Source organism: Anguilla anguilla, chromosome 3 (assembly GCF_013347855.1).
Source record: "Anguilla anguilla isolate fAngAng1 chromosome 3, fAngAng1.pri, whole genome shotgun sequence".
Lineage (NCBI taxonomy): Eukaryota > Metazoa > Chordata > Actinopteri > Anguilliformes > Anguillidae > Anguilla > Anguilla anguilla.
The window spans coordinates 21,161,232-21,183,518 of record NC_049203.1 but is presented as its reverse complement, the minus strand read 5'-3'; the positions used below and the strand labels follow the sequence as shown (position 1 = coordinate 21,183,518).

General features: G+C 48.1%; 1 protein-coding gene across 11 annotated transcripts in view; it reads left to right on the top strand.

Moving 5' to 3' along the window:
- The first annotated feature begins 2,297 nt into the window (after positions 1 to 2,297).
- LOC118223541 (R3H domain-containing protein 1-like) overlaps positions 2,298 to 22,287 on the top strand; it is a 47,839-nt gene continuing 27,849 nt past the window's right edge. For 3 of the 11 annotated variants that reach the window (XM_035410219.1, XM_035410221.1, XM_035410220.1), the window contains exons 1-3: positions 13,824 to 14,150; positions 19,046 to 19,250; positions 21,132 to 21,272. In XM_035410219.1, coding sequence (XP_035266110.1) covers positions 21,147 to 21,272 — 126 coding nt within the window. In that variant the 5' untranslated portion in view covers positions 13,824 to 14,150; positions 19,046 to 19,250; positions 21,132 to 21,146. Of the gene's footprint in view, positions 2,498 to 13,820; positions 14,151 to 19,045; positions 19,251 to 21,131; positions 21,273 to 22,287 lie in introns of those variants that run through there. The other 8 variants (XM_035410217.1, XM_035410214.1, XM_035410222.1 and 5 more) reach the window with 6 other exon arrangements.

Here is a 22,287-nt window from a genome sequence, read left to right as displayed (position 1 = left end):
CAACAAGACTTTAATAACAAACAGACATAAGCTGCCCATTATGATAGAATCCCACACACCTGGCATCATATTTTCCAGGTGCTACCAGTCCAGGGTGAGTAATGACCACCTACCTACCTTCTGTCTCTGGAAGGTGCGAATTCAATGGCTTCTCTGGAAAGGCCATAGTCCTCAGAACAGTTTCTGTCTGCTCTGGCTATAATTGTCATCCCCCTTGCTTTCATTACCAATTTTCCTGTGGCCTTCAAAGAGATTCTAATTAATTTCCTCTTTTTCATTCACAATGATGGAGTCGTGCGGAAGACACAAACAAAAAGTTTTGTGCGAAGAAGGCTAAAACCCAGCGCTGACACATGGCAAAGCGAGATGAGCAGACAACTCATCCTGATGGAAGTTGCCACCATGGTTTATTCTGGCAGCTCCCAACTTCTCGCTGTCACTTAACAAGGACACTTAATAAACTCAGACACAAGCAGACTAGCCCCTCACTGGAGCGCAAAATTATCACCGCGTTAAAGCTGACAGAGATGGCAAGGGCTGTGAATGCCTGCACTTTCTCGGATGAGGGGCCTCGAGCGAAATATAGATATGTTTAGCTTTTTCTGACAATTTATTCAGAGGGGAGGTTGCCCTGACTTACTCTAAGTGTTAGCCTTATTAAGAAGGAATGGGTATGTAGAAGCTCGACATCAGCATTTGCATGTAACTCTAAGATGACATATCCGAGTAAAGGTAACTATAGGATATGGTCAGGCAACCTTGATTAGTTGTTGTGAAGATGCCTCACCTGAACTATTCTAAATGAACTATATACAGTATGTATGCTTGTGTTTAAAGATGGCTGTAAGTTAACATTGTCCTACTTAAAAACTGCTCTGTATTATTGCTAAATTGGCAAGTAATTGCTAAAATGATTAAAAACATACTAATTACTGTTTAATTAAGCCCAAATGAAAACTGGGCTTATTGCACAGCACAGCTGGCCACCTGACTGTTCCTCCTATCTGTAGCCACATATTTCGAACTCACTTCTTTCTTCCTTCTCCCCGTCCCCTGTTCCCCCGCCCCCCTTCCTGGGTGGTATAAACTACACGTAAGCCACACCGTCAGAACAGAATCTTCCGACTGAGCCTATACACACCTGTTTCAATTTCGCATTGGCTCAACTGTCATTTGTGTAACACAGATGTTACTAAAACATACAATATCACTCATCTTAAATGAATCTGGGTATGCTAATGATTCACTGACCTCAGAGAGTTGATAGCTGCTGTATGGGTATTAGTATGACACATTACTCTTATCATCATTAATTATTTGGAACCATGTAACTTTAATGACATGGTGTTTTTCCATTCATAGACTCCATAGGTAGATGTTTTATAGGTACTACGTTCAAAAATAGTGTTGAAATCATGCAAAACCTGGCTAGGGACAATGTTTTTCTTTTAAATATATGACTCCAATTTAACACTAGTGTTCAACTCAATGCCTATTTTTCAGCTTTACAGCTATTTTGGCTTTATCAGTATTATTTTTGTTCTTGTTTCATGTCACATTAGCCTTACAAGTTACTATGAACTCGTTTTTGTCAATTAAATACATATCTGATAATAATTAATAACAACCATCATATTTTTCAGATTACATCAGTGAATTGGTTTTACTGGTCTAAATTGAATGTTAAATGCAGAATAGCCAACTACATGCAACAGATGATGCATATATAAATAATTATATCCTAATTATTTCAAACTGTGTTGAGTCTATAGCCTGCATGACCAGAGGAGGGTTATAAAAGCTGTTGTCAGTTCCACAACAGGACTCGGAGCTTGGTCCACCTGGATGGTGTGTGTTTTCGTTTGTTCGTGTATTTCATTAAAAAAGGGTTGGCACTAATCCTGTGTTTGTTTATAATTATTTCTCAGAATTACGTGGGATACACACAACTGACAACAATGCACGTAGGTATAATACATGTCCGCATAAATATAACGATTTTTTATTTTCTTTAGGGAACAAATTGTTTGTAATTGGATCTACAACATAACAATTATTTACTTACACATTTCATGCCATAGTTTAATTCAAACTTTAAAAATAAATTTAATTGTGTGCATGTATACAAGCATTGAGCACAGGAGCACAGGAGCACACCCGCACATACACGTCCCGCGTGTTCCTCAGGGCTTTTTAAGTTTTTTAAATCCTCACTATTCACAGCTCAAGTCCCTCCTTTCAATGTGGGTGGATGTTATTTAAATGAACAGGTGTTTGGAATGGTGCAGAGCTTCACGGTGGTTACTGTGATTGGAGAAGAAAGCTGTCAAACATAGTGTTTCACGTTGCCTTACCTCCCCGCCCTCAACCCTTGTCGGTCCCGGATTCACCGCCTACTCTCGGCAAGGTATATGTTGCTGACTGAAATAAGCTATATAAATATTTACAGGCAGATTTTTTTTTTTAATTTAAGAACACTGACACCCCTAGGCACCTGGTAAGGATATATTTTTGTTTTATTTGTTGTGGTTCATAAGATATTAGTTATTTCTTAAGATGTATTAGTCATGTATGTGCACAGCTGTACTATAATCAGCAGGTTCAATGCATTTGTCCACCAAGGCCTAGCTAACTGTCTATCATCGCTATAACGAGCCAGCTAGTACCAGCGTTAAATATGCTTTACTTTAGTCGGGTTTTTAAGTTGATTTAGTTTTCAATGCGAAACATGCCACGATTTTGTTGCTAAAACTGTTTGGCTGACCATTTTACCACATACATAGAACTGCAGCTTGCTAGCTATCTAGCTAAGGCTAGCATTGTTGATAAGAGAATATAATGAGGTTTGTTATGGTAAAATTGGATAGCTAGCAATCGCTAACGCTAACAAACTCACATGTGAAGGCCGGCCATACTCTCACTTGGTGCTGTTATTGTGTGGACTTGGTATGATACATACATAGCCGGTTGCTGATTGTTTATTAATATGACAGCCCTTTCATATTCTCTGTGGCAGTATTGCTTGCACTGATGTGATACCAGCTAGTGTTATCTTTTGTAGAATTCGCCGCAACACATAGCAAGTGTTAGGGAGCCCACGGCTCCGGATGACTGGGCCCAGCTGACATAGAGGAGCCGGCCAGTTAGCTGAGTGGTTAACGCCGGTAGTTGGTTGGCTAGCTAGTGCTAAGTACTAGTTTGCTTATGCTAAAAACTTATGAGAAAGATTCTGAGTAAATATTATTTCCGGAAGCCCATTTCTAATACAGGCTTTTCGAAGACTTTGCAACGGCAAATCTGTTAAATATGTATATGTGGGCACATGGTTACCCTTAGCCCTGTCAACATTATTATCTTGAGCGTCAATTCTTTACTTGCTGCTTTTTATCTTGGCTAGTTAGCGAGGAGCTAACACCAAAGTTGCAGCTAAACTTGATATGGTTTAACGTATTGTTGATCTTTGTGCAACACAATTTTTATTGATGCATACACCCTGTTTATGACTTGTTGTTAAGGGTGTATATGTCTAGTGAAATGAGAATAAGGTTCACTTGATGACTTGACGTTAGCTAGTGCAGTAGGTCTAAGCTGTAGCAAATGTAGCTAATGACTGAATCAACATGGTAACGTTGCTTCTTTTCAAAAGGTCCACTTTTGCTTCTGGACTTGCAGTAGCCTAATGCCTGCTTTATTTTCTTGAAGCCTTTCCTATAATTCTGAAACAAGTCGAAATTTGCAAAGAAAATCTGGCCCAAGAGACAATGCTCATTTAAGTGGATTTGCTTTCAGGTTTTAAGATTCTCCATTCTGGTTTCATAAAGGTCTCTTGGAGAATTGGTACCCAAACATGGAAATGTTGATCTCTGTGTAAAACTGCAGCGAGAAGTCTAAATATAGCAAGCTGTGTCAAACTAGTGATTTTGTACAGTCTTGTTTTCTACGACTCTGTCCGATGGTTTTAGGCAAGTGTTCCTCCATGATAATATTCTGAATACTTGCATGCTGCATTTTCCACGATGGCAGGTGTAGTCAGGTAGAATCTCACTGCAGTAATGGCTGTTGATCTGTTTGTATTCGGGATGATGATGGAGATGGTAAAGTTTCTGTATTCTTAACTAATATAGTCTGACACTTGGGTTTCAGGCTTCACCCAGAATAATGTTTGAGTTGATGGATGGCATTATTGAATTCAGTCCCAATCCCAAACAGCATGCGCTGGTTTTCATTCCAGCAAAAATCACAATTCCTCAAATATATTGCGCTGTCATTTCATAATTTTAAACAATATCTAGCCTACCATTTTTATGAGAACAAAACACATTAGAAGTGGATAATGGTCAGATAAATAATGAATGTCCAATACGAAGTTAAACGCTAACTGATCAAGTGGATGGAGTTTTCTGACTCCTTTCAGGGTATGTCATGTCCTTATGCCAGTTCATCTAAAAAGATGATAGCCTTTATTATTTTTTGATCGACGAACAGTTTGAAGGTGTGTACATCTGAATGCTGACACCAAACACCTGTTCAGCCACACAGACCGTTACAGTTTGCCAGAGCAACATTCCAAAAATTGTTGGAAGACAAAAACATGAAATCACACATGCGTATTTACAGTTATTTAATTTTTTTTATAAGAGATTGGATTGGACCAAGCTGGAAATACTGTACTCAGAGGGGCCCATGTTTGCAAGCCCTGGATTAAAGAGTGGGCGTCATGGCTGATATTCTTGATTAAAAGAGAGGTTATGGTGCTTTGGCACACAGTTACCCTATACCTTTGGATAACAGTCTTATAAATATGGGAGTTATCATCTGTATATTTGTCTTCCTGCCAGAGAGTCAAAGCACACAGGCTGTGGAATGTACACTTTGCCTCATTTTTGATTCTGTCTGCACAGTTATTTTGAGTTGAGATATAGGCCTATAATACAAGCTTCATTGAATGTCACACGCATTGCCTCTCTGGTTCTGTTCTCTGACTTGGGGCTGTAAATAGCTTGGACTTGTTCAAGCCACCAGTTAACTGAAGGATCTTTCAAAGCCTACACTTTTCACCACCATTGTTCAAACAGGTATTGGTACCTCTCTGATAAATCTGGACGGATGAATGAGAAAGCACGGGTCCCATATTTATTTATTTATTTAAAATATTTTTGTTTTGCTTTCGCAGAAAAGAGAAAAGGAGGGAAGAACGACTGCACAACGTTCTGCTAGCAGATAGTCTCTAATTTTGTACAGCATGACATTCCACCGCCAGATATGTCCTGTAATGTACACTTTGGGTGCATCAGGCTGTTTAATCGCATTACTGATAGTCTCTCCACTCCAATGTTTGCCAATAGTCTCATTTGCCTGGCCTGTGTCTATCAAGGGAATATTAATTGGGCACAAGGTTGTGTAGGTTGGGGGGGCAGTGGGGGGGGTTCTCACACACGTGCGATTGTAATGTTGTGAATGGCATCTCCATCGCCCCATGGGACACTCCCCTGAGAATACGGGCCGGACTGGTTTTGCTAGCACAGCATTTCCCTCTTTCTCTGAGATCTGTGCAGTAACGTATTGAACGCCAGACTGCAAACAATGGTAGCACCTGGATGCGACGTGAAGGTGCTAATAGCAGCCACATTGTTGGTCCTGGAATATTTGTTAAAAAAATAAGTAATCTGTCCTCAGGGAATGAGCTGAGTGGCGCTCCTCCAGGAGGTGATTTTTTAATTTTTTAAATGGTTCTTTTTTTCATCATCTGACTTGCCATGCTTTTCTGTGATTTTCTGTAACCGACATCAGATCTGCTAGTCCCTATGAAAATAAATCCTTTAGAGGACCTTGATGTGCCTGCAGCCTTTTTATCTTGTGCTATACAGGTGAAGGAAACAGCATTTGCATTTAGCAAGGAGAAGACCCAGTATCTGAGATACGTAGAGGGCTCTGAAGAGGTACACTGCATGAGTGTACAGATTTACACCTTCACTGCATTAGTGTACAGGTGCACTCCTTCACTGCATGAGTGTACAGATGCACACCTTCACTGCATGAGTGTACAGAAGCACACCTTCACTGCATTAGTGTACAGGTGCACTCCTTCACTGCATGAGTGTACAGATGCACACCTTCACTGCATGAGTGTACAGAAGCACACCTTCACTGCATGAGTGTACAGATGCACACCTTCACTGCATTAGTGTACAGGAGCACACCTTCACTGCATGAGTGTACAGACGCACACCTTCACTACATTAGTGTACAGATGCACACCTTCACTGCATTAGTGTACAGATGCACACCTTCACTGCATTAGTGTATAGATGCACACCTTTTCAAAGATTTTTAAGATATACTTTATTGAAACCTGTGGGGTAATTTGTCCTCTGCATTTGACCCATCCTTAGTTACCTAGGAGCAGTGGGCAGCTGCCTCTCTTGTGCTGCGCCCGGGGACCAACTCCAGTTCTGAGGCAAGTGCCTTGGTCAAGGGCACCTGCAGGAGCGCACCTAACATTCATGTCTTTGAGTGTGGGCAGAAACCAGAGTACCCGGAGTAAACACGGGGAGAACATGCAAACTCCGCACAGAAAGGCCCCAAGCCGGGATTCAAATCCACAACCTTCTTGCTGTGAGGCGACAGTGCTAACCACTATGCCACCATGCCCGCCTTCACTGCATTAGTGTACAGGAGTACTCCTTCACTGCATTAGTGTACAGGAGTACTCCTTCACTGCATTAGTGTACAGGTGTACTCCTTCACTGCATTAGTGTACAGGAGTACTCCTTCACTGCATTAGTGTACAGGTGTACTCCTTCACTGCATTAGTGTACAGGAGTACTCCTTCACTGCATTAGTGTACAGGAGTACTCCTTCACTGCATTAGTGTACAGGTGTACACCTTCACTGCATTAGTGTACAGGAGCACAACTTCACTGCATTAGTGTACAGGTGCACACCTTCACTGCATTAGTGTACAGGTGCACACCTTCACTGCATTAGTGTACAGGAGCACACCTTCACTGCATTAGTGTACAGGAGCACACCTTCACTGCATTAGTGTACAGGAGCACACCTTCACTGCATTAGTGTACAAGTGCACACCTTCACTGCATTAGTGTACAGGAGCACACCTTCACTGCATTAGTGTACAGGAGCACACCTTCACTGCATTAGTGTACAGGTGCACACCTTCACTGCATTAGTGTACAGGAGTACTCCTTCACTGCATTAGTGTACAGGTGCACACCTTCACTGCATTAGTGTACAGGAGCACACCTTCACTGCATTAGTGTACAGGTGCACACCTTCACTGCATTAGTGTACAGGAGCACACCTTCACTGCATTAGTGTACAGGAGCACACCTTCACTGCATTAGTGTACAGGAGCACACCTTCACTGCATTAGTGTACAGGTGCACACCTTCACTGCATTAGTGTACAGGTGCACACCTTCACTGCATTAGTGTACAGGAGCACACCTTCACTGCATTAGTGTACAGGTGCACACCTTCACTGCATTAGTGTACAGGAGCACACCTTCACTGCATTAGTGTACAGGAGCACACCTTCACTGCATTAGTGTACAGGAGCACACCTTCACTGCATTAGTGTACAGGAGCACACCTTCACTGCATTAGTGTACAGGAGCACACCTTCACTGCATTAGTGTACAGGAGCACACCTTCACTGCATTAGTGTACAGGAGCACACCTTCACTGCATTAGTGTACAGGTGCACACCTTCACTGCATTAGTGTACAGGAGCACAGCTTCACTGCATTAGTGTACATGAGCACACCTTCACTGCATTAGTGTACAGGTGCACACCTTCACTGCATTAGTGTACAGGTGCACACCTTCACTGCATTAGTGTACAGGAGCACACCTTCACTGCATTAGTGTAAAGGTGCACACCTTCACTGCATTAGTGTACAGGTGCACACCTTCACTGCATTAGTGTACAGGAGCACACCTTCATTGCATTAGTGTACAGGTGCACACAGTCACTGTTGTCATCAATGGGATGAACAGGCCTGAATGAGGTCTTTGGCTTGATTCGTTGCTGCTCACGTGTAGTTGTAGGACATGCACTCTTTCAAGCTGTTTTCCCAGCTTTAATCTAAAAGGAATCCGTGATGGTTCTTTGAGTGCTTGCCTTCGCGGTAGCAAGTGCCTCATCTCCCCCTCTCCGCCTCTTCCGTTGTTTTTTACCTTCCTCCACTCTTGCTGGCTGTTAAAGGTCAGCCTTCCTGCTTTTCAGCCTCCCCCCTTTTCACCAGTGCACTTTCTTACTGTACATCCTCTTGCCCCTTTCTCTCCCGCGAAATATTAGTCTGGCCCTTGTCTGACACGGAAGCTGGATTTATGCACGGCGGTAACGATGGGTGATGACGGACAGGCAGCGTTCCCGCTCACGGACGCGCGGCATCAGCTGCGTCGCTCGCGAAGCCCGTTCATGACGATGTCACGAATCAACCGCAGAAGCGCGGCAAAGGAGCGGATTTCCCTACGCCCGGCCCTCGGCTTCCCTTCTCAGCATCGCGCGAGCTCTGGTTTCTGCAGACCGCTCGGAGTTGTGGAAGTGGGATCGGTAATGATGCTGACGGCAAGACTGGAAGCTCACTAGTCTCTCTCAATGTAGCGTGGGGGTGGAGGTTCGCCTTCGCAAAAGGTCAACAATTCATAACTTGCCCCATCTCTTAAACTCTTGGTCAATACATTGGCGTAGCCGAGTTTCATCGATGGCCATGCATTTGTGTTGGAGTCCCGGGGCATGATCTCAGAATCGAACTGTAATGAGGGGAGGAACGTGAGGAATGCTGATTAACCCGGTCTCTCTAGCGCTGGGATGCCTGTCGCCTTGCTCTCTAAGGCTGGGCTGCTGAACTCCAGTCTGGCATGTGCGGCATCCTTTCCATCTGCCGCAATTAAGACCTTGGGAACGAGGTGTGTGGATTCTTTAGCCAATCAGCGACCTGAATGAATCGCTGGTTCTGATGCAGGCCGAAAGCCAGTAGACACTGCGGCCTGCCAGGACCGGAGTTTGACACCTGCGCCATAAGGGTTCTCCAGAGGTCTACTGGCAAGGCCACGAGTCCACCATGTTTCTCTAAAGTGAGGTAGAGGACAACATGGAGGAAGTAGGTCATCTAATTACGAGCCGTTCCGACAGACCCCCCTTTCCTTCTCCCTCCGAGGCTCCATCCGAGTCCGTTTTTACCGCGCGGAGAGGGGAGAGCTCGCGGTTTTCCAGAGCTACGCTGGTGGAGCTGACGGCCAACGGCTGACGGCTTTCTTCATCGTCGCCACGGAGCTTTCCCCATGCGTTTGCAGTCGCGTGCCTTTTATCCGTCATCTCAGAAACCCAATATCATTTCTCTGCGTGGATTTGAATATTGGAAGCCATCAAAAGAGGGGAGCGCACTTCTCCCCCGCAGGATATGAAATTGTTTGTCAAATATTATTGCCCTTTATAAGCACAGACCTCGCACTCTTCGTATCTGCTCGGAAAGGTCAGCCACCGGGGGAATTCCGTGGGGCTGAATTGTATTACTTTCAGTTTATGAAGGGAAAGTGATATGCGGCGTGCGGGCCGTGCTTAATACGGTGTGCCGCGCGTGCTGAATACATGTATGGTTTTAATAACGGCGAGTAGTGGCCTGTCGCCGTGTATATTAAAAAAAAAAAAGGTGCGTTTGTTTATCGAGTCTGGGACACCTCCTCGGCCACATATTCATTTTACGGGTTCCGTCGCACCGGCTCAGGGAAAAAAAAAAAGCAGTTGCTAAGAAACGAGTTTCCTGTAACGAGCCCAGGGGGAAAGACGAGCTCCTGTCAGAGTTCTTTCATTAAGAGCGCTGCCGCTCGAGTCAATTCGGGTCATTCGGCGGCAGCGGCGGGCCCCCACCGATCCGCGGCGGGACGGGAAACGCGCTCCTCGCGGTCATTAGTTCGGATCGGCGAAACCGACGCAGGGGTCGCCGGCTCGGTGTCAAAGGTCGCCAGGGGTGACCGACTGCTATTCCTGTTTCCTGTCGCCTCAGGGATCCCGTGGAACATCAGTGCGACCGCGATTTTTTTTTTCTTTTTCTGAGCGACCAATTATTCATGTGTGAATGGATCAACTGGCCATTGAATTACCTCCGTCTCGGCCCCTGATGAGGTCATTTAAGGTGTCCCTTTTTTGATTGATGGCCAAACCCGGCCTGATGCCTGAATCCAGATCGACTCCGGAGATGGGCTCGTGAGCGTGCAGCGGTAGGCACCGTTCGTGAGCTTCGCCCCCCTGGCACCAGCAACACGAGCGCGGGTGTTTGGGTGAAGAGGCGTCGTCTCAGCCCCGCGTGGCGGGTTCGGATCCGGGGTTCCGTCTGCGCCCCTGGGTCCCGGCGGGCGGCGTAATGAGGACGCGGGGACGCCGTCGAGGACACGGCGGCCCTTTCATGTCCCGCTCGACAGAACCGCGGCGGTAAATTCTCCTCCCCCCTCCACCTCCCTCAAGGGGCCTCATTAGAATTGGGATTAGGTGTGCTGTTATTTATTTATTTCGGGGAAGCCGCGTATCATTGGCGGGGAGCTGGGTAAAGAGGGGGAGAGGGGAGGGGTGGGGCTGTAAATAAATGCATTTGTCACTTTTGAGAGAGCAAATTGCATTGCGAGGCTTAATTAGGAAGCGACGGCATTCCGCTTCCTTTATTATGCAAATGAGCAGGCCGAGCGTGAGCGTGTTTTTTTTTTTTTTTTTCCCTCCTCCACTGAAACGTTGCGCCAGGTGTTGTTTTCCCGGCAAGAGAAGCGACTGGCGTGGTTGTGAAATAACTGACTGACTGTTATTTTTATTTATTTTTTTCCATTATTATAATTTTTTTTGACAGGTGGCTTGTGACAAGCGAGTTGCAGCATCGTTCGCAGCCCCGCGGTTGGATTGATATTAATGTCGGCGTACCTCTCGGATTTGTTCCGGTAAGACGAGAAATAAAAATAAGAGAGCTGCGTAGACGGGCCAAGGGCTAAGCGACGGCTGTGCATCGTAACCGAAAAGAGCGGGTCTCTGATGATCGTCGTCCGGGCTTCCTGGTGCCGTTCCTAAGGGGGTTTCCCTTGTTCATCCGTGAGCCCTGAGCGTGCATCGAGTCCTGCCCCTTAATGCCTGGGGTTAACGAGCCCTACAGCCTTTTGCCAGTGGTGTGAGTGCCAGCCTAGCTAAGACTGTGTAGCTTATCCCGTGGTTCCACCTGACACATGACCAATCACGTGACCGGGGAAAGGGGAAGATGTGGTGCCCCAGTCGTGTGCCACGGTAGGCAAAACGTATGCGGGTTTTCATTCCAACCAATCACGTCACGTGCTGATTTCTGTAACTAGTTGCCTCCACTCCAATTGATGGTGTATGAATTAGTGAAATCACCAGGCGTAGCGATTGGTTGGAATTAAATCCTGCTTACTCTCGGCCCTCCGTGGCACACGATTGGGCGCCACTGGTACGCGGGGTTCTACAGTGCTCCCGTTTTAGGAGACCTGACTCCTGAAAATTGATGATGTGTTCCTAAATAATTTTTCCAGTTAGCACGCAGCTAATTGGGATGCATTAGTCTGCTCCGACATTTTCAACTCGGAAGCGCTCGTGCTCCTTGAAAGAGATATCCGCGTAGAGCCCTGGCATAACTTTGGACTGATTCTGTCACAGGTGCCCGAACGCTTGTTCAAACGCTGCCACATTGCGCAGCCTCGAAGATTACCATATGCACGCGCAAACAGTCATAAGATGCCAGCGTCTAATGTTAGAATACATTATTGTGCAGCTGGCGTTCCGATTTGCGAAACCGGGAGGCTTATTATCATTATATGTAATTGTCACAGCAGATCAAAATTGGCTCGGAATGGCATACATTATAAAGGCATTCTTCCCCCCCTGACTCTTGATTAAGCGCGGTCTTTCGATGGCGTAGTGTCTCGTCATTAATTATTTTGATGTATGGCTCCGCAACGCGGTCGGCCTGCCCACCAGAGCGCCCGTAATTAGCCACGCAGCTACGCCAGCCCTGATTTATGGTCCATTTACGGTCATAATTTGCGAAGACCGAATCGTCTGTGACAAAGCGCGCCTTCTAATTGAATAACAAAGGAAATCATTTTCTCTCGAGAGAGAGAGCGCCGAGGGTGATTGGATGCCATGTTTTGTCCCAGAATCCCTCCGGCTTTGATCAGTAAGGTATCGGGGAAGTGTTTTGGTCCACCTTGAAACAAACAAGGTTTTTCAGGTTGTTGACAGCTTGCGTGGTTGAGGAATTTTGATCAGTGTCTTTTTTTTCCCCCACACGTACTGAATGAAAACTTTTATTTGATTCTGTCTTGATCGGTTTCCTACCAAAATGCTTCAATTTCGGTTCGTCTTTGTGGATAAATGCACCCCATTGGATTCCCAACAGATGTTGGCCATAACAGGCTTTACGGTTTAAAGCTGTTTTAAATTAAATGGCAGCGTTTGCCGCTGTTCTCAAGTCTGCGTATGACCGCCGATTGACTAGCCAGTATGATTCTCCCATCCACCCGCCGTGTTCTAAAGCTTGGATCAAGCTCCCAGGAATAAAAAAAATACACATAATTAATGTATATAAATCACTTCCATGATCACTCTGGTCACATAGCTTTGAGCAAGTCCAGCTTATTGCAGTAACAGTAATGCAGGGAAAGTCATTGCCGTTATGGCGGTGGGTGAAACCCAAGTGAATCTGTGGGGTTGCAACCGCAACGAGCCAATCGGATGTCGGAATTCCGCCGTTTGCGGTGCTGACCCAGAATCTGGGGGTCGCCAGGCAGTGGCCAGCCCGGTGACGGGGCCAAATCGACAGCGCGGGCAGGCGGGCGGCCTTCGCTTTGAGAGATTCGCCGCGCGCTGGATTCGCAGCGCTGAAAAACCCCAGCGAGGTTTTAAACGCCCTCCACAGGCTTTCGGGAGCGGGCTGAAGATGCAGACGCTCTCAAACGGGGGCAGCCGGAGCTGCAGCCCCATATTCAAATCATTGCAGCAGAAGGGGAGGGTGTCTGCCCCGCTAATTTCAGCCCTTTAAGGAGCCGTCATTAAATATTAACGCCCGGAGAAATGCTCGGGGGGGGGGGGGGGATTTAATCTAAAATGCAATACTTCCACAGCTAACGCTAATGCAACAGTAACATTGCTGGATCGGACTGGGATAACAAACGTTCCTTGGGTTTCTTTATGTTATTATTTATAAAATTTTTTATTTTTTTTTACTTCCCGCAGACATGCATAAAACTTTCTCATCAATCCCCCTTTGCAGCTGTTCGCGTTGCGGCCGACCGCTGGGGCTGATTTCATTGGCGCGCAGTGGAACGATCCTAAACACAGTAAAAATGGGCTTCCCGGTCGGGTTCTGAACACGATGACAGAAAAGATGTTTTAAATACTTAAAAAATTTTTTTTTTTTTTTTAGCGCTCGTGTATAGAAAGCCTCTGCAGACCCGTGTGGTAGAATGCTGTGTGTCTGTTAGACCTTGTGAGATGGCAGGAGCGCAGCGTGAGCAGGTGTTACAGGGTCTGTCTTGTTCGTGGAGCGTTGCCGGTGGGGATGTGCAGTGCAAAACTGTCTGGTGAATAGCTGGTCTATCAGCATGTCAGTCTCCTCGTCAGCGCGCCCCTCGGCTTCACCGTCGCCGTGGTTTCGAGCCTTCTCTGCGCGTGCGGCCCCCTGCCGGTGTGGTGGGGGTGGGGGCCGCGGGGGGGGTCAGCCCCCTCCTCCCGCTCCCCTCTCCGAATCGCCCCGCGCGCACGGGCGGGCCGCTAGATCGCTAATGAAGAGCTCAACTTAGCCGGCGCTGCGCCTGGTGCGAGCGCTCCGATTGGCCGAGCCCGCGCGTGACGTCGCGCAGCCCAGCTGTTGATTTGCCGTTGTCTCCGAGGCTGGGCCGAGCGCCTTTTGACGATGGGCACCGGCAGGTAGAGCTCAGAAGTGTGTGCGCGCGCCACAGAGGAAGAGAGAGAGAAAGAGAAAGAGAGAGAGAGAGAGAAACGGGGAGAGAGAGAGAGAGAGGCTGCTTCAGGGAGCTGGCAGCTTGCAGCGACGTTCGTGGCCAGCGCTGCCGCCGGTACTATGGAAACTAATCCCCTGACCAATGGAGATAATGAAGGCAGCCATGAGGCAGGTATTGTATGTCGTCCCCTCGCTCGTCTCACTGGTGTGTGTGTGTGTGTGTGTGTGAACGCACACTTGTGTATGCCCGTTTTTGCGTGCGTGTGTTTGTTTTACGGTGGTGTGGGAAATTTGGTGGAATTTGAATGGAATTCCGTCAGCGTGTGAGAAGCAGTCCTGTTGTGTTGCGTCGCGCTGGTCTGAGAGAGCGTGTCCTTGCCTCCTCCTGGCCTTTCCCCCCCGTACGACCGCGCTAGCGAGTGTGTGTCTGCGATCAGCGCCTCTCGCACACAAAGTGTGTTTTTTGCCAGGGGATGACACACCGCCTCGCTGAAGCCTACTGGCACCGCGGTGGTAAATAAGGGGATGGGAAACACACGGTCCTTTTGAAAGGGGTTTTCACATGTCAGGGTGTTGTTTTCATAGCCGAGGTTCCTTTCCCTTCCCTTCATAAACATCGTTATGTTTTTTTTTTTTTTGCCTTTGGGAGGAAACCGAACGCACGGGGAGAGAAGAAAGCGCTGTTCTCTCCTCCCTGCGGAGAGGGTAAGGAGATCTGCATGCAGCCGGTACCGCCGCGCGCTCGAACCCGCGCCGTTCAGTCGCCCCCGAAAAAAAAAAGAGAGAGAGCCTTTTCTGTCACGCCGGGGAGACCGAGGCTCCTTTCTGTTTTTACACGCGGTGTAAAAACACCTGGATGCGCCATCCCGGCCCCGCCCTCGCACCTGCGGCCGGTCCTGCTGTCCGCTCCTCGCCGTTAAGATGGGGAGCGCGGACCCACGGGCGAGAGCCGGGCTCCGGAAAGGCTCGCCGTCGCAGGGCGAGCCTCGCGTTCCCCGCTCCGCTCTCTAATTAGCCCTGGGAAGCCATTACGAAGCTGGCAGTGTTTTAGCTGTTTGTTTGTTTGTTTATTTATTTATTTCTTGTCCCCATCCTCCTCTGTCAGCAGTTTTATGTGGGTTATCCAGGTGTTTCAGTTGTGATTTTACAGCAGTTTTTTCTCTCTCCCCTGGCTTTCTGCTGACATGATGCTTTTAATAAATATATATATATATATATATTTTTTTTTCAGTCCCAACCTGGCTGGAGCCGAGCGCGTGGCGCTAGGCTCAGTTCGCTAATAGTCCGGGCGTAATTGCTCCAATTCTTTTCTCTGGGCTCACCTCGGGAGGCCATTAGCCAATCATTCTGATGCTAAGTGCGCTTTGCAGGCTAATCTGCGGCGCGTCGCCCCCGCCCGCGCTCTGGCGCTAATGTTTCCTTGATGCGTTCATGCGCTTCTCGAAAACCAGGGCAATCGAGTCCCTAAAAAGTGGGGCAAGGTTAAACCGGGAGTGACTGCTTTCTTCCTAAAGCGCTGTCGTACTGTAGGTAGCACCGTGTCTCTCTCAACAGAGCACTGATCTACTATGCGTATCCTGCCAAATCTTACGGCAGTGTTCACATTGGTAATAATAATCATGCTTTTGAGATTCCTTTGATAATTGTTCGTCCCCAGATGTTGCTCATGTGGGTTATATTAACATTGGAGGCCGAGTGGGCTTAAGCAAAAGAGCTTTTTGTCCTCGATTTGCATGCAAATGTATGTCTGCAGCATATGTGCATATATATGTTAATGATTTCATGGTAGTATAGGACATCACTGGTTATGTGTTGTACAAATAATAATAAAACTTGAAAATTACTGAGATGTTATCTGTATTATATTGTCTTGTGCGTCCTTTGTTAATCTGTTTTAATTGCAGTGTGGTTGTTCCACCAGAGGTGAAAATGTCTATTAGTAATGCTAGTTATCAGGCATAGCGAATGCGTATTAGTTTGATTTAACAGCTCAGTACGTAGGCGACACTTCTTCTGGAGGTTGACCCATTCCTTTGTATCATTCATCGGTGCCCTCATTTAGTGTTCATTGCGATAAAGTGATTTCGCGGGCGCAAAATAGCTTCATTTTCTATCCCCCGTAATTCCCTCTTTCTCTTTCATAAACTAATGTCAGGGGTCAAAGGCGCAGTATTATTGGAACTTACTGAGGCACTGAAGCCGTGGCTGAACAAAAAGGAGGAGAACGAGCGAATTAATCGTTTCCTTTTATTCCGTCGCTTCCCCGTCTACAGAGCGTCTGGAAGTTCGCACAAATAAACCGTCGGGCTGGAGTGCTCCAGACAGCTGACCCGGCGCGCTCTTTATAAGAGCGGCTAAAGCAGTTAGCCTCCCGCGGCACGTCTCGCTCGCGGTCACCGGCGGCGCCGAGCGAAACGCCTCGGATCCTTCCGCGATTTGCATTCCGCTCCGAAGCCAGTCGGCTGTCAATCACCCGCAGACGCAATTACCTCTGAACTAACAATGTTTGGCCAAGTGCACATGGGGGTTATATTAATAATGAACTTCTTTATACTCCGTTAATATTGTTTGGGGTTTCTTTTCTCCCGTCCTATCTGATACGCAGATTAGAAAGATAATTAATGGAGGACAGTGTTTTTTTTTTCTCTATTGGAAGAAAAATGTGATCTGATGGAAATTTAATTAATGCCTAATTTTTTTTTTGCTTCTTGAGGACAAGGGAGGCTTTTTTGTCGGATGTTAATTGGAATGATTCTACATGGATGTTTTTTTTTGTTTGTTTTTCTTCACAAAAACATTTTTTGTCTTTTTTTCTTCCCCACAGTGAGAGAACCAATTAATTATACCACCTTCACTGTATGAAACTGCAGGATATATTCTGTAGATCTTGTTCACTGATGCCCTCTGCTTCCTCCTGTGTGGTAACTCGAGTTGATTAAATTGGTGAACACCGCGGAACAAATGGAAGGAGTATTAAACGCCCCCGGCTACCTATCCAGACATAATCTTCAGCTGAGTATCTATTTGTGTTTTATTTGGAACAAATTTGTTTTCTGCGCAGCGGCGCCAGCCACGCGCCTGCGTCTCTAAATTGCCCTGGAACACGGAGGCGTCTGCCAAATTGGCAAATAATTACAGTGTCAAACCCGGGCAGGTGCTCCTGTCTCCCTGGTTAAATCATGCAACCAGAGCGAAGGGAAGGGGGGTTGGGGGGGGGGGTGAGGAGGGGGGGTGTCTGAGCTCTTCATTTCCAGACGCCAGGTAGAGCAAAACGGCTTATTTATCCCGGTTGCCACGACGTCTCCGCGACGCTTTTTTTTTTTTGCTGACGAGCGGAGAGCGAATCGCGGAATGCGGGTGCGAGTCTGGGAGGCTTCGCGAAACCGCGAAGCGGCGTAGGGCACAATGCAGCCCCCCCCCCCCCCCCCCAGCATCACCATATTCTCAGCTTGCAGAAATGTTAAAGTGTCTCGGCGTAGACGGCGCGTCGCTAATTTGCGTCCGCGGGAGAGCGGACGCGCTCGACGTCTGGTTTCCAGACCCGCCCAGCGGGGCGGCGGCCGATTAACAGCTGTCTGCGCCGCGGCAGACGCGGCTGGCCGCTCCCGGCGCGTCGAGCCGAGCCGACGACACGAGCCCCGCGGCCGGGGCCCGGTTTGTAATCGTGGCGCTCGCCCGGGGCCGCTCGGCGCACATCACCCGCTGGCGTAGCTGCGGCTCGGGGGCCTGAGGGAGATCAGCCCTTTAATGGCTGCAGGCCTGGCTGATTAACCTCTCCTCAGTGATGCGCTTTCCTCGCCCGGCCCGGGCTAAGCCCTGTCTCTCAGACTCTGGGACGCAGCGCGGGCGCTACGCTAGCAGCGGCCAGTCGACCGCTCATCGGCGAAAACGGACGCCCTGCCGTTGTCCGAGCCCTGGCTTCGTTCTCCTTGCACGCCGGCGCGGTTTGCTGCTCGTGTGCTTGTTCCTCGTTTCAGCAGGACGGGAGAACCCGGACCTTTACTCGTTAGGCAGCTGTGACAGGTTGTCATGGTAATTACTCGCGGTGTAATTCACCGTCCCACTGAGGTTGTTTCAGTGCCTCTGTAACACGAGCGCATTTAGCGGCAATTAAGGAACTGAACCGAATTAGTGCGCGTGTGACTTGACGTACTGACGCTTGTGCGTGGATGCTCGTGCCGAGCGTGTTCAGGAGAGCTGTGTATGTTCAGCCTGTGCCTGCGTAGGGCAGAAACGCACCCTAGCGACTGCGATTAGCGAATTGAGCTCCGCTAAACCCATTCTTTAAAAGCGCCGATTGTCCCTCCTGAAGTGTAGTGGCCAGTCTCTTGCAGGTAATGTCCTGTACCGCTGCCCTGCTGGCTGTTTGTGTAAGAGTGGAATTGCGGTTATCGGCAGCCTGTTTATATAATAGCATATTTAGGGCCATTGTCATTAGTTAAATGTGTGGGAGAAGTTGTAGGTTGTAGAAGCTGTAGGTTGTGCAAAGTGGCTAACTAGATAAGCCAGCCAGGCTCAATCCCATACTGTGTAGCTGAGTAGCTTCTGGGTGAGACAGTGCGTGTGAAACAGTGACGCTAGCTATGTAGCTCCGCTCTGATAAACCTTGCTGCATTAAATTTGTGCCAGTTTTTTCATTTTTGGACACGAGACCACTGTAACACACACACACTAAGTCAAACGTTGACCGATGGCAAAGCCTCTAACTTGGTTTCACTTCTGAATCCCTACATTCACTTCTGACAATTGTTGTGAGGTTGAAATTGCTGTCCACCAGTCCTGTCCGGAATAGCATTTTGTGTTTGTGTGATTGTTTGCGCTGTGAAAGAAAGACTCGGTGTGTGAGTATTAATACGACAGACGCGCGCACAAAAGCCTGCCAGGAGGCCCAGGTTAACCTCTCGGCTGTAAACAGTAGGGGTTGAAATCATGTGACTGTCACACCTGCTTCCATCACGTTTTCAAACGGTACAAATATAACTGGCCATGTGATACCGGGACCCTCTCTGACCCCTCCTCCCCCCCCCCCCCGCCTCCCCCCGCCTCTCTGTCTCTGCTCTGCCGCAGGTCTCTGAGAGACATGATTGGCTCCTCGGAGGGCTGCGGTCTTCTGACCTGGACCCTGCGCTGCTGACGGGGACATGGGAGTCTTCCTCCGAGCGTCCTGCAGGCTCAACGCAAGCAACGACCCGGCCGACCGCACCCAAGGGGACCCAGGGCTCGCCCTCCCGGCCAGCCGGACCCACGTCCGGGCCCAGCACCGCAAAGCACTGTGGGTAAAAAAAAAAACAAAAAAACAAAGAAAATCCAGGCTCTTAAGAGTACGATCGTCGGTGCCGGGGGGGTCTGTGCCATTTCATTTCAGTGCATTCAAGTTCAGTTCGTTCACTTAAATGTTAATGGTGCCTTTGAAGTATTTTCCAGTGCATGAGATGAATTTTGGGTCACTTCTGGAACTGACTGAATTTGCTTGGAATTTATGCCGGTGCCGGTGACTGTATCTCTGCTACATTCAGGCGTCCTCTCTTTGTAGGCGCCATGCACAGCACAGTTTAACAGGCAGCAGAGCGTGGAAGAGAGAGCGGTAACCTAATCGGGCACCTAATGTAGCCAAGGCGCCACTTAGCCCTTTGAAGAGTAGGTTTTTTTTTTTCCCCAAAAATCTTTGTCTGTGTTCTAGAACTCCTGTAGTAGTAGATTGTTACATCAGCAATAGAATGTTCAGTCATATAACATTCTAATTACAAATGTGTGTTCTTACACAATAAAGGGTTAAAGATGTTAAGGATTAAAGATGGCCTTCATCTAAGTCCCATCTGCGTGATTATAACTCTGTGAAGCCCAAGGGATTGGTCAGACTGGATCGGAAAAGGCTGAACCCACCGGCTGCTGCAGAGACAGGTTCTGCCAGCTTTAACTCTGGGATCCCTGTACATTTGCCCCTCACACTGAGCAGAACGGTGGCGTCCGACTCTGGCTGCTGGGCTGTTTTAAACTGCTTTCCTCCCCATTGATTCTCCTGACCTCATTGGTTCAATTAATTAATTAGCAGGGTACATTTACATTGGGTGCTATCCTCTGTACACAGTGATATGTGTGTTTGGGTTCTTTGGCACAAATCTTAAGATGCGATGTATCATTTACCAATTTGGGTCAATTGAGGCCATTTGACACTTGAGCTGAGGTTAGAGCGATAGCCAATATATCAGGAATTCTGGCTCCCCCCCCCCCCCACCTACCCCCCACTGCCCCTACCTCCCCCACACGATTTTCCCAGGACTTTAGTTTGACACCCCTGCTTCAAATCAGGCACCCTTCCCTCCCCACCCCAGGCACTGAGGAGGTCAGTTAAGGTGAAAAGAAAAGGGACGTGTCCGTCTGCCCCCCCCCCCCCCCCCCCACCCCACGCCCGCAGCCTCTCGCGCTACGCTAGCGCGCTAATGAGCCGCATCCGACGCGCCCTTATCTCGTTATTTATTTTCATTTGTTTGCTCGCCAGACGCACTTCACCCCGAGTGACTCGCGCTGCCTTACAGGCGGGATGGAGAGCGCGGATACCGCGAGAGCCTCGTGAGAAAGGGGCGCAGGAGCAGAATATCGAGCGATGGAAGCGGACAGCGATAAACCGCCAAACCGCGAGGCTGCGCCCGTCGGTACAAACCCGCGGTGCTCGCTACGCTTAGCGCACACGGTGCTTACGAACGATAGCGAAAGCAGCGCAGTCTTATCGCGGCGTACCACACGTGTAGCCTAACGCTAACCCAGGGGGGCAGCCGTGCTTTCATTTACAACATCGTCCGTTTTTGTGTGTTTTTGTTTCGAGAGGGGATTCTGGGAGGATTGAATTTTCACAGCAGGGGCTGTAACCAAAGGGAAGGTTGGGGTTTAAAACTGATACATAACCTCCGGTAGACAGTCCGCGTGAAACCCCTGGAATCCGTTTGGCCCCGCTACTCGCGTTGCGTACGATAGCGTCCAAAATATGTGATTGCATAAACATTCCTGTTTCCAGCCTTCCAGGTTCAGCCGCGCTGGTGACGCTTAGCCTGCGGGATACGAACAGGCTTTTAATCTCCCTCTCGGTCGCGGTGCTTTCTGTAGACGCGCCGGGTAGCGTTCGCTAACGAGGGCGTCTGGTGCTGTCTCTGTGAAGGATACGACTGACGCAATGAGAGGCCTGGAGGCGGAGGGGACCCGCGCCGCCCCGGCGGACGTCCCGACCAAGGCCGAGAGCCGCGAACGGAGCGAGCCCGACCCGGGCGAGGGCCGCCGCGACGGCGGGAAAGAGCCGCAGGTAAGAGCGGCGATGGGCCCCTCTCCCGTCCTGCCCGAGAGCACGCGGCGGCAGCGCCCGCCCCCAAGCCCTGTCTGTCACTCGACTGAGCCAGTGAAATCGTCTCCTGAAGGCTGCCATGGTGACGGGCGGACCTGCGTCGTGCTTGTTTGTGTTTGCATGTGTTTGTTCACAGTAGAGATGGGCAGGGAGGGTTAACCTTGGAAGGTGGTGCTCTAAGCAGGTAAGACTATATTTTATTGCATTCCAGTACAGTTCAGGTACAGTGGCCTACAGGGTATTCCTGGCACCAACAACCACTGGCCATCAGGTAACTGGAAATGATAAAACTGTTCGCAATTACTGAAGCCCTTAAAGGGATATGTCTCTTTGGTATAACACAAGTAATTTTGTGCAGCTTACCACATTGCATTTGCATAGTGTGTATGCTAGTAACATCAGCCGTCCCTGTTGACCAATAACGACACTGCCTTTCCTCCCGGTTGTCCAGCTCCCAATTCACTCCCATTCATTTTCGGGTCCTCACTGAAATTAATAGTTTTGAAGCACAAAATAACTCTGGAGGATAATTGATTGATAAAAGAGACTAATAGCATGAAACAGTCTCTGCTTTTTCAGCTGATAAGCTATTTTTTGGATTAGGTTAAATAAACCAAAATTGGCTACTGTGTTGAAAGGCAGCAATTGATTTTTTTTGTGCACACGCCAGTGTGAAAATGCAATCATGCTCAAGGATACATTTAAATAACAACAACCTTTTCTGGATTTTCCTTTGTCTTTTAAAAGACAATAAAACATCAAAAATACATCATATATTCAAAAAAACATTGAAAATACACCAGGTAGTCCAAAAAAACAACAGAGACCGTTTGATGTTAGTGCTTTATTTTATCGATCTTTTATCCTTTGTAGTAGGCTTTAAAACTGTTCATTTTGGCGAGGTCTTGAAAATGAATGGGAGTAAATTGGGAGCCAGACAACCGGGACAAATGGCATTGCCCTTAATGGTCAACAG